General features: G+C 35.5%; 1 protein-coding gene across 6 annotated transcripts in view; it reads right to left on the reverse strand.

The window, feature by feature from the left end:
• Positions 1–1,861: 1,861 nt before the first annotated feature.
• The window catches only part of LOC131536081 (uncharacterized), a 124,903-nt gene continuing 113,616 nt past the window's right edge, over positions 1,862–13,148 (reverse strand). For 3 of the 6 annotated variants that reach the window (XM_058768767.1, XM_058768768.1, XM_058768764.1), the window contains 8 exons: positions 10,839–11,270; positions 7,055–7,297; positions 6,705–6,962; positions 5,885–6,193; positions 5,546–5,794; positions 5,376–5,459; positions 2,976–3,081; positions 1,862–2,644 (listed from right to left, as the gene is read on the reverse strand). In XM_058768767.1, coding sequence (XP_058624750.1) covers positions 2,985–3,081; positions 5,376–5,459; positions 5,546–5,794; positions 5,885–6,193; positions 6,705–6,962; positions 7,055–7,297; positions 10,839–11,270 — 1,672 coding nt within the window. In that variant the 3' untranslated portion in view covers positions 1,862–2,644; positions 2,976–2,984. Of the gene's footprint in view, positions 2,648–2,975; positions 3,082–5,375; positions 5,460–5,545; positions 5,795–5,884; positions 6,194–6,704; positions 6,963–7,054; positions 7,298–10,838; positions 11,271–13,148 lie in introns of all 6 variants that reach the window. The other 3 variants (XM_058768766.1, XM_058768770.1, XM_058768765.1) reach the window with 2 other exon arrangements.

Here is a 13,148-nt window from a genome sequence, read left to right on the forward strand (position 1 = left end):
GCTTATATGTGAAATTAAAATAGATTTTTTGTTCCATGAGTAATGATTTATTTTGACATGAATTGTTCATAACAATTTTGCAACATTGATGCTGTTCTTGTCCTGTTAATTAGTGTAAAGCAGCTTTGGAACTGTATTGTATAAAACTGATGACACTGAAATCATGTAATCACACATTGTTAGTTTATAAAGAAAACGTCTCAGTCAAGTATTTCCATATTTCTAAAACAAACAGAAAATAGGTAGGGATTCGTGACATCATTGTTTCTCATTGGTCAGATATGATTTGCATGATTTATTTGTTTTGATTATCTTTGATTTTTAAAGATGAATAATGCACTCTTACTCATGTACAGATTAAATACTGAAATATGATAAAAGCAGGAAGATCCAGATCTACAGGTGTAAGGATTACTGACTATCGACTGGTAAGATCTTCAGACAGTCAGGACCACTGAAGAATGGAAAGAGTGTGTGAGTGAAGGAGGCTTTGAATGTGTGTTAGTTACAGGATCAGAGAACGACACCGTTCCTCTGTTATAGTCCAGATTCACTCTCACACGCTGCTGATGACTTCCTCAGGCTGAATTTACAGAAATCTTGGAAACGAGCATTAAAACTTTGGGTTTTCTCATGTTTATATAAATACTGCAGCAGTGAAAAACTCTTTCCACATTCAGGACATGAATGCGGCTTCTCCTTCATATGAACTGTCAGGTGCATCTTCAGGACTGATGCCCTAAGAAATGTTTTGCCGCACTGATCACATGTGAACGGCTTCTCTCTCGTGTGCATTTTCATACGAGGAGAAGATCAGCTGATCATAATGCACTCGCTCTTTCTTTTGGTTGTTTTCGTGTTTATCTCCTCCTTTCCATCTTTGCTGTGGATCATTGCTGTCCTGTACTGGAACGATGTTGATTATGAAACAGTAAGTTGTCGACGCTAGAGTATTTTTCTTGAAATATATGCTATCAGAAGCATTTTTCAGCATTCATAAGGATTTATGCCAGCAGTTTTACATGCAGATTATTAAAAAAAAAAAAAAAAAAATTCTGCATAACGTAAATAATATAAAGTCTGGAGAAGTGGAAAGACAGTTTACAAAGAAGATTGATTTTGTTATTTTACAAAACAGTTAATGCAACAGAAACCCACTGTTGATTATGATTGAAAGTGATGATAAAAATGAATATGGTTTACAATCTGGTTGCTTGATTCATCTCTGGGACTCTGATGGGGAGGTTCCTCAAAGCTTTTACCCTTACCTCATTATTATTGTTTTTATTTAAATCCATTAAGGTAACAGGTCAACAGTTTATGATCATACTCGCAGATTAATACTGGCCAAGAACACTACACAGGATTCAATGCAAAAATAAAGTTATCATTAAAAAAAGAAAAAAAGAAAAAAAAAAAAAAAAAGTAAAACAGACAGAAGGTAACAGTAGGGGAAAAGTCCTGCAAACATCTGTAATACAGTTGTGACGTATCCTAACTGCTTTAGTACCATGACATTAATAATGTAGGTGTAAAAACAAATCTATGTGCAAGTATTTCATGGAAAAACTATAACAAACAATAAGCCAAAAACCAAAGGGAACAAAGAACAGAATGACGGGCAAACAGACAACCATTACATTCAACAACTCACAAAGAACTAAAGAAACACTAGGGCTATATATCTATATCTATACACACACACACACACACACACACACACACACACAGGAGGCTAACAAGCGTAACAAGATAAGATACAAACTACAAACACCACAGGAGACAGGAAGTGACATAAAAGTCCAAGGCAAGGCATGTAACAAAAACAAGAAAGAGCTGATTTTTGAGGAGAACAATCACGTTTATTTAATAAAACCAAACACCTCAAAATTGCAAATAAATACAAATAAAGAAAAAATGAAATTAAAAAGTCAAAGTCTTCTTGCACTGGATGTGCTGGTTTCGGCCTCATTGCCAGCTACAGTCATGTCCTCATCTCATTTATAAAACACCTGTGATTCACAACTGCTTGCTAAGGAGCTCACATTCATGTAAAGTAGCCTTGTTGACAAGCTTGAGTGAGTCAGGGCAAAACGCACAAGATATAGTACTTTCAGTGCCCTATAGTTGGCGAAATCACATCTTTTGTAGCAGAAATAAACTGCTGCAGAAAAAGCTAGGTGCCACACATAATGTAATTTGTAACTGCAACACTCATTTCAAATGTAGTGGAGTAAAGAGTACAGATACTCACTCAAAAATGTAGTGAAGTAGAGAGTACAAGTTGTTCATCTCTTTGATACTCAGTACAACTACAAAGTATCCGAAAAGATACTCAAGTACAGTAGTTAGTTACATTTACTCAAGTACTTTACACCTCTGCAAGAGTGATTCTGACCCTCCTGCCTAACATTTCAGTCACATGAATCAAGTAAGTGTGATTTCCTGAGTATAATGTCTCTCTTGTGTTGTGTTTGCAGTAAACACTAGAGTTCAGACAGTCAAACACTGCTTCTTTAGGATGAAGAGGAGAAGATCAGCTAATCAATGGTATAAATGCACTTGACTCTTTATTTTGGTTGTTTTCATGTCTATCTCCTTCTTGCCATCTTCACTGTGGTTTCTTGGCCCTTGTTGCTGTCCTCTACTGGAACAAAGGAAGAGAAAGTTGTCAAAGCTGCAGTATTTTTCCTGAAATCTTGTATTTTTCAACATTCACAAAGATTTATGCCAGTAGTTTTACATGCAAACGTTTTATTTATTTTTTTTGGTATGCAATTAAAAAAATAAACTCTGCATGATGCAAATGTTATAAAGTGTGGCGAAGGGGAAAGACAGTTTACAAAGAAGATGGTTTTGAAAAATGACAATCACAATTAATGCAACAGAAACCCACTGTTGATTATGACTGAAAGTGATAAAAATGAATGTGGTTTACAATCTGGTGGCTTGATTTTTCTCTGGGACTCTGTTACCTCATTATTTCAGCTGTTTGTTGATTCCAGAGAGAGTTTATCACCAGATCTCAAATCGGGGTCTGTCCTGAAGAGCTCTCTGGATTCAATTCTGTTGTTGAAGAGCCTACAGATACAAACACACTGATATTAGCTCCAACCCACTGCCTGTATTCCTCTGCGAGTCACTTTGGATGAAAGCATCTGATAAATAAATACATACATGTAAATGAAACACATTAAACATCATTAATGACTTTCACTTCATCGCACATAATATAAACTATCTATTAAAATTTGAACACACTTGATTGATTTTTTTTTCATGACTACAAAGCTTTTGATCTAAAAGCTTTGCTTAACATTTTGTTGACAAGAATAAATTGTCCCGGTAACACTTTATTTTAGGGTCTCTTAACTAGTTGCTTATTAGCATGGATATTACTACAATCAATGTTCCCTCTAAGCTGTGCGTGCGCGGCCGCGCAGAAAAACAATATGCCACGCACACGCAAAAAAATTAGTTGGGAAACCATTTGATTGAATTCTAGTGAAAGAGAAATAATTGCAATGCTCAGGTAAACCGCTATAGAGCTGCTGCCGCTATAGAGTTAGAACCGGTGAATGCGGTTTATAGGTTTCATAGAAAGAACGATGTGAGCTAAATGAGTCGCTGTAGAAACCGCGAATACTTTAATGGTTGCGGAAGAAATAACTCAAATCGAGAGTCAACGCAAACACAATGACATGTGAAATAAAATGTCATCAAAACCGAGACATTTACACTCACACACAGGTGTATTATGCAAACTTCACAGCGATGTTTAGATAACTAGAAGAATTCACGTTCAAGTTTTTTGAAAATATTTAGCTTACAGTTTGTTTTCTATTCTGTTCTGTCAGTTTAAATGCTTCAGTTGTTTTTATATTATATTATATTATATTATATTATGTTAGGCCTATATCATAAACCTAACAAATAATTGACTTTTTTTTTTTTTTAAATGGACTCATCAAGGCTGTATTTATTTGATCAAAATACAGAAAAAAACTGAAATATTATTGCAATTTGTAATATTAGTTTCCTGTTTTAATATCCTTTAAAATACAATGTATTCCTGTGACGCAGCGCTGAATTTTCAGCATCATTACTCCAGTCTTCAGTGTCACATGATCCTTCAGAAATCATACTAATATGCTGATTTATTATCAGTGTTGAAACCGTTGTGCTGCTTAGGCCTAATTGTTTTTGGAAACTGTGATACTTTTTTCTTTGATTCTTTGAATACAACATTAAAAAGAACAACATTTATTCAAAATAAAAACCTTTTCTATCAATAGTCTTTACTATCACCTTTTATCCTTTTAACACATCCTTGCTGAATAAAAGTATTAATTTCTTAAAATATAAAAAATAAAACATTTACTGACCCCAAACTTTTGAATAGTAGTGTATATTGAAACACAAAATTTCTATTTTGAATAAACACTGTTCTTTTAAACTTTTTATTCATCAAAGAATCCTGAAAAAATTAGCACATTCCCAAAAAATATTAAGTAGCAGAACTGTTTCCTACATTGATTATAAATCAGCATATTAGTATGATTTCTGAAGGATCATGTGACACTGAAGACTGGAGTAATGATGCTGAAAATGCAGCTTTGCTTCACAGGAATAAATTACATTTTAAAGTATATTAAAATAGAAAACTTTTATTTTAAATTGCAATAATATTTCAAATAGATTCAGGGTTGATGAGCATAAGAAACTTCTTTAAAAAAAACTTTACTAATCCCAAACTTTTGAACTGCAGTGTATTATACTGTAAAAAATGTTTTCTCAGGTAGCCTAAAATGTACATAATTTAGTTACATCAAGGGTCAAATCAAATATAAATAGCACATTAAAGTTAAAAGTTTCACACTTTTTTGTGTGCGCGCTGTACAGGTCTAGAATAAAGAATGTTTTTGCTCAGGTGACCGAAATGTCCGCCCAATAGAAGAAAAGTTTTGCTCAGCAAGAAAAAAAATTAGAGGGAACATTGACTACAATATTAGCCATTTATTAATAGTAATTAAGCACATATTAATGCCTTATTCTACATGACCTTATTCTACATCCCTAATCCTACCCAATACCTAAACTTAACAACTACCGCACTGACTATTAATAAGCAGCAAATTAGGAATTTATTGAGGGAAAAGTCATAGTTAGTGAATAAGTGTTCCCTATTCTAAAGTGTTACCATTGTCCCTATGAATTTCTTTTATAATGTATGACTGGTGCGATACAAAGAATGAAATGAGAATAAAAAGTGGCTTAAAAAAAAAAGAAAAAAAAAAAAAAACTTTAATCCATATTTTGTTGGTTTTAATAAGTTTAAATAACTTTAAGCTACATTGAGACACTCAGACACACACCTTACTGTCTTTATGTTACTGTTGAGAGTGACGATACTGTAGATTTTCTGAGCCCCAGCGTCAGTGATGCTATTGCCACTAAAACTGAGATCAAAAATACAAATCAGAAATGTAAGAACTATTACATTATACTTAAGAAATGTACACTATGAGTTTCTTCAGTCACTCACTCAATGTTTTGCACTTTGTGGAGGTTTGGGAGCAGCAGATCCAGACTGTGATCGATGAGACGGCACTGACTCAGATCCAGTTCTGTCAGTCCTTCAGAATATTCCAGAATTAGCTCCAGACCTCTACAGACCTGCAGATCCAGCTGAGTCTGACTGAGATCCAGCTCTTCACCCAGAGCTCCAGAAAGAGACTGGGCTTCCTCAGGCCTCACATGAGCCAGAAACTGAAGCAGCAGAGGTTTATCACAGCTGAACGACAGAGAGCAAGAGATGCGTTATATATACTGAACGCTTTTATATTGGATCTGTGTATGAATGAGATCTGTTGGTGTTTCTCACCAGAGCTGAACAGAATGTAACACTGGGAACATCTGATCCATTCCAGCTGTATGAATCTCACAGTCCTGCAGAATCAGCTGTGTCTTTGTGTCTGAATGAGCTCTTTGAATGACTCTGGACATCACACGGCAGTCATCAGCGGTCAGATGCAGAGGCTCGGAGTCTGTGTTTGTTGTCAGATCCAGAGCAGAGCGGCAGGAGAAGTCCAGCTTGTGCTGAAGGACAGAGAGTAGAACAGCTGCTGCCTCCTGCTGGACATCAGAGACACTGCAGCAGTGAAGCATCTTCAGCAACAGCAGCCTGTCAACACTGAACACAGACGAACACTAGATCAGGACAGATTCTGTAACATCAGTAACAGCAGCCCGTCAACACTGAACACAAACACTAGATCAGGACAGATTCTGTAACATCAGTAACAGCAGCCCGTCAACACTGAACACAAACACTAGATCAGGACAGATTCTGTAACATCAGTAACAATTTAAACGCATGGATTCAGAATCTTACGGAATTGAAATAGTCTGCTTCCTCTTAATGGTTACCTTAATAATAATACATTTTGGAATACTTTTGAGAAGAAATGTTTGGAAACACAATTATATTGCTAAGTGATTGTTATAATTTAACTTCATTCAAAAGGTGTTTATGGACCCTTTTTAAATGAAAATACTACTAACAAAATAATACGCTTCGAACTAGTTAAGACATAAATCAATGCTATTAGAAGGCTTTGACATGAAAGCTACTGAATGAAACACACAGACAGACCCGAGACAGAGAAACAGAAGAATAGAGACAGAGAGAGAAGCAGTGAGACCTGAGGCGGGAGAGATGTGTGAAGAGAGGCAGGATGCTCTCCAGCTCTTCCTCTGGTATGGAGGTCCAGAGCAGGTTGAGTGAAGCTGCAGTGCAGTGCTGCAGTGTGAAGCGCAGGGCCGCACAGTGAACAGAGTCCAGATCTCTGCTCTGCAGATTAATGTAGTTCTTCACTGAACTCAACAGACTGAACACAAACCCAGCAGAGCCGGACTCATAGATCTCTGTCATTACACACAGCATGAAGGCAGAGCTCATCCTGTACAGACACAGATCACACTTATTATTAAAACACTGCATATTTTCTATCATTTACTAGATACAAATGTTGTGAAAGAACTAATTGTTTACCGTTTAAACTGAACCCTGTTCAGAAATGGCAGTATTTCACTGATTCTGCATTGAATGTTGCTCTTTCTGAAGTCTACAGTGATTTGTTGAATTCTGTGCTGCAGGAAATAATGAAGCTCTTCCCAGCTCAAGGAACAGGAGGTCAGATCTCCATCCACTATCTGCAGGAAGCATTCAGTCAGTTCTTCTTCCTGAGCTTCATAGACACATTCAACCAGCTTCTGGAGAGTCTCTTTGGACAGTCTACACACAGACACACAAAGTTCATTATGCTTTATGCAAACACTGGACAGTCCAGAGTCTCAGAAGAACGGTTAAGCTGCTCAGGACTCTGGACAGATTCCTCTCTGACTGCTGTTCTTCATTCAGATCAAGTGTGAGTTCATTAACAGTGATGGGAGCTCGAACCCTCATAGACCTCAATGCCTGCATGATATAACCACTAAACCACCATAAAAAACAACACAGACTGTAAATATAAGCAAATCTCCATTTGGAAAAATTACACACTTTTGAAAACAGTTTGAATAGTCAGTTTATTTATAATCCGGTCTGCACCTGAGTGTGTGTATGTTTGTGGTGTATGAAGACAAACTTTGTTCCTTTAACAAGGATGGATTTAGGTTTTAGAGTGAATTTAACCCTGTCAGACTCAAAAAAAAAAAAAAATTGTGCCAAGAATCATTTAAGTATTTGCATCTATTTGATTTTATTTAAATAATACTTTTTAAAAAAATGTATGCACTCTGATTACTTAGAATCAACTGTCAAAACCATTAAATTTAATCAGTTAAAAATTATGAACAGGGTTTAAATACAGCTGGCTCTGAAACAAGTCAGGTCCAATTAGTTAAACTGAATGAGATTGGTTTACATACAAATGGAATCGTTTACCATCCTCCAGTCGTTACGTGGTGGTACTGCACACTGACGTGTCTAAAGCGGCTTTGGTAATGCACGTGCAAAATAAAAAAAAGCAGCGCCAGAAGAAGCGTGCTCCTGAATCTCCTCACCACTTTGCATTGGAGCAGCCTGGATCATAATCTATTTGCAAGGTAAGATATATCTTATCTCTACTCAGTGTATATTATTTGATATGTATATGTATTATTTTATATGTATTATTAGAGCGGTTGATATCGTATTACACTAATATCAATGCAAGGACTATCGTTTATTTCACTAGCTAGCTAATGGTACCAATTAGTACAGTGGCCGAGAGAGCTCAACGCATTGCAAATAGAAAAAAAACACCTGCAAATTAAGAAAACAACTTAATTAATTTGGCAATACACGCGCTGCAAATGCTCGCAACACAACCAAATAAAGACACGCGCTGCAAATAAAATAAAATAAAATAACAAAAATTTCCTCTTTTTTTTTTTTAATGCAGTGCAAGTGATATCAAGACCGTCCTGAAACAACACGAGTGCTCATGTTTTTAAGCTCGGCTGTGTCCAGTTCCATCAGAATTATCTTCTCCTTAAGGTAGTATAGTTCAAAATAACTGGCTATTCATTTAATTCTTATTTTATACGGCCAGGCCAAAAAAAGGTCGCTGTCTGGATTTAAAAGAGTAAATACTTGATATTTAAGGATTGACTCATTACTTGAAGTGATTTATGTTTCTGGCATGTTGTGTGTTTGGCAACAATTCTTTTAGTCCTAAATGATGCAGTGTGTAGACTTTTATTTCTCAAACAACCAGGTCGGAAGTCGTACCCATGTCTATATTCCAGGATAACTGTGTCAAGATTCATCAGGCTCTAACTGTGAAAGAGTCCTGATCTAATCTCTATTGAAAGTCTTTAGGATGTGCTGGAGTCGACTTCACACAGCTTGTCCAAAAAGGAGTTGCACACTCTAATATTTCATTGGACCACCTATAGCTTTCATAACATTGTGCTGTGTTGTGGCATTGTTTAAACAACATTATGCAACATCACAACATTTATTTCCATCAAGCTGCAGTTTTGTTTTTGGCCTGGATCTTGTGTTGACAATGTGAGAGTCTAGCCACTCTGTAAAGTCGACTCCAGCACATCCTCGAGACATTCAGTAGAGTTCAATTCATACATGAAAATGATTCCTCGTGCTCACTGAACCACTATTTCACAAATTGAGCCTGATCGATTTTGTTATGGTCATGCTGGAATGTGTACATTAGTACATCCTCCGACATGATTGTTTAAGAAATGAAAAGCTACACACTGAATCAGTTTGGGATAAAATAATTATTGCCAAAATACAACAAGCCGGAAACAAAAACAAAAAAAACTGCAATAATCATCCAATTCTAGACTCTTCAGCATTTGCTTATTTAAATCCAAATGGTGATTTTTTTTTTGTTTGTTTTTTTTGACCAGGCAGTGTACATTTGAGTCTACATATCCAAAATATCAGTTTGTAAACAGTGTGCCCTTCAAATGTCTGAATATGACACTGTGGCTGGCATCAGAACACAACTCATTCTCTCTGTTTATCCTCAGGACTGTGAAAGTGCAGAAGCTGAGTCTGGAACTGCACAGACAACAGTGAGCATCCGTACATCTTTCGTTCAGAGGGTGCTGGAGTTGATCCTGGAGACCAACCTACGGATGTTGGTGTGGAAGTTCTGCAGTGTCACTCTCGGGTGTTTGATGCTTTTTGGACTGATTTATGTGCTTAACTGAAGCTACGTAACAGAGCTCAAGTGCACGTTTGAAGAAAATCCTGGATACAACCAAGCTGTCACCAAAGAACTCTTATGTAATTATAATTGAGATGTCATTTTTGACATCAAAGTGTTAAAAGTTTAAAATGTAGATGTAGAATGTTCCTTTCGTACTCATTTACTCCTAAAATGTAATTGAATATGCACGGAAAGTGTGGTGCAGAGCCTTATGGCACTTTTTCTGACCATTATCCTATTGTTCTAAATTATTGCATGTCACAGGTTTTTTTTTTTAAATGTCAGTGCAACGTAAGCAGTGCTGTTATCATCGATTTACCTCATGTATCTGTCTACCTCAAAATTGCACAGTTCTTGAGGAAACTGATCTTATTTCTGCACTCTGTTAAATATAGTTAAAATTGTTATGTTTACTGTTAAAGTTTTTTTTTTTTTGCATTTATTTCTGCAGTATGGTTGATTGTGGCAAAAATGTTTGAAAATAGTGTTTAACCTTAATGTGCATGTGAATATGAAGGCACTTTTTGTTTCTTGTTGTTGCACACGTGTACGAACACTGTGTATTATGTCTTGCTAGCTCATATATAGCCAGATGCTTTGAAGCGTTAATAAATTGATATAATGTAACAAGGTGGTCTTGCTGTTCTTTTTGTGTGTGTTGTAGTTAGATTTTGTTGTAGCACAGTGTGATTGGGTGAGGTAGGATTAAATATATGAAATACGTTGGGTTTATGATAAAAATTATGTAAATCTGATGCATTTTAAGTACATTGGGTTTATTACCCAATAATACATATACACGATTCTTATGCATTTTAAACAAATTGGATTTATTAATACTATTACACAAGTCTTATTACTTACTTGTTTCATTTACATAAGGTCGGCAAATTTGCATCACAAAGTTTATTAGTTTAACTTAATATGTAATCAAAATGGATGGAAATTTTATATGCAAATGAAATACATAAATCTTAAGAATTGGGCCTAAATATTTTTTTGAGTAAGCTGGAGATTTAGCTGGATAAACGTCCTTCCAGCTTGAGGGAGAAAACAAGAAACTTCAAACAGTAAAGTCACCAGCTCTGGACTCTCTGAACCGGACCACTTTACCTCAGCTGTGAGATGTAGGGCAGACACTGAAGGAGACTCTTCACTTCTCTCTCTTCCTCTGAACATCTTCTCAGATCTACTGGTTTCTTCTCTGTCTGGAGCTTCAGCACTTCCAGGAGGACGGAGATCTTTCTCTCTGAGAGATCTATGATCCAGACATCAGGTGACTGGAAAACTGACTGTAATGCTGGAAGATAACGCCTGCCTGTTTGAGTCTCATAGTTCTTCACATGAGAGCAAAGATCCAGCAGGAAATCAATCTGAACATGACCATCTTTATTAAAAGGGAAGGTCTTGTAGCTGCACACAGATGACAGCAGAGTCGAGAATCTTGTTCCTGTATCTTTGTCAGTTTCTTCTGCAGCAACACAGAGATTCAGCAGCAATCTGACTGAAGACATCCTTGTTTCTTTATTAGAAACGTTCCAGAACCTGAGAATACACAATCAAGAACCAAACACTTCATTAATTTGAGTAATATACAGCTTCACATCAGACACAAATAGATAATTCATCAAGAAGACCCAGGGCTCATATTTGATAATGTTTTAGTTATGCACTGCAATGGGATGTTATTTGTGCAAAGTCTGTGTGTATGAAGGAGGAAGATGGGGATAGGGCTGCAAAGGGGTGGAAAATTTCTGGAAATTTTCTGGAAACTTCACATGGGAACATCGTCTGGGGAATTTTGGAAATATTCCAAGTTTGAAACTTATCAGGAATATATGGGAATTAATTGGAAATTTGAGGAAATGTATAAAACTGTATCATATACAAACATAAATATAAACATTTTGTTTGATCATAGGCTCACAAGCATGCAAACTAATACAAATTTTAAAAATGAAATTTTTTGAGTTTTTGGGGGGAATCTGTGATGCTTTTTTTCAGGATTTATTGATGAATAAAAACTTATGAACAGTGTTTAATCAAAATAGAAGTCTTTTATAACAATATAAGTCTTTACTATTACTTTTTATTAATTTAACACATCCTTGTTGAAGAAAAGTATTAATTTATTTAAAAAAAAGAAGAGAAAATATATTGACCCCAAACTTTTGAATGGTAGTGTATTGTTAAAAAAAGATTTGTATTTTATATAAATGCTGTTCTTTATTTTCTTTTTCTTTTTTACTCATCAAAAAATCCTGAAAAAAGAATCACGGGTAATAAAAAATAAATAAATAAATAAAAAGCAGCACAACTGTTTCCAAAATTGATAATAAATCAGCATATTAGAATGATTTCTGAAGAATCATGTGACACTGAAGACTGGAGCATTTATGTTCAAAACTCATCACAGAAATACATTATATTTTAAAGAATATTAAAACAGAAAATCATCATTTTAAATTGTAATACCGGTAATACTGCACAATATTACTGTTTTGTTCTGTATTTTTGATCAAATAAATGAAGGCTTGATGAGCAAAAAGATACGCAATGTTTAAAAACATTAAAAATAGTAATGTTTCTAAACTTTTGAGCAGTACTGTACTTCTGTATGATAACAGAAAACTGGCTATCAGAAGGAGCATCACAGCTTGAGCTAGTTTATACTTCATAAATTGTGAATGAAATAGTGCTAAACTCGCTTAGATTTTTCATATCTTGATTTACTGGCCAGCTAGCTACTGTACAAACACTTTTTAGTATTTACTAGATAAACTTGAATCCCACAGATCAAATATATTTAGAATATCAAAACTTGTAAAGATGTAGTCTTTGTGCTCAAATGCTCAAGTGTGGCTTCAGAGAAAATGGAGGGGAATCCCTCTCTTTGGTGACTAGAGGGATCTTGTGTGTGTGTGTGTGTGTGTGTGTGTGTGGGGGGTTCATTTTAGACTTTGGTTTTATTATTATCTCACCTAAATGTTTGTTCAGTCAGTGTATTTGTTTTTACTATGGTTTAGCCTAATTTAGTTGCACAGTATATTACACACAGCACAAGGACGTTTTCAATTTTGCAAAGATGGGGATTTTCTTGGATGTGCCGGTAAGTCTTAAGACCCGTTCACACCAAGAACAGTAACTGTTTTAATCATCTTCATTCTATGAGATCAGGTGAGTCCGTACCAGAGCTATAACAACAGCAACAGCACAGAGCAACAATATCATTACAATCACTTTCAGAATTTGCATGTGTTTTATTAGTAAATATTTGCCCTGAGCTGCGCTGTGATGACTGTCATGTTGTAGTTTCCTGTACTGGAGTATTAGAAAATTTACTACAGTAATGACTAAAGTAATTTGTCTACATTACTATAGTAGAATTACCACAGCAAATTACCATTCAATTTACTGTAGTAC

Source organism: Onychostoma macrolepis, chromosome 03, assembly GCF_012432095.1.
Source record: "Onychostoma macrolepis isolate SWU-2019 chromosome 03, ASM1243209v1, whole genome shotgun sequence".
Taxonomy (NCBI): Eukaryota; Metazoa; Chordata; class Actinopteri; order Cypriniformes; family Cyprinidae; genus Onychostoma; species Onychostoma macrolepis.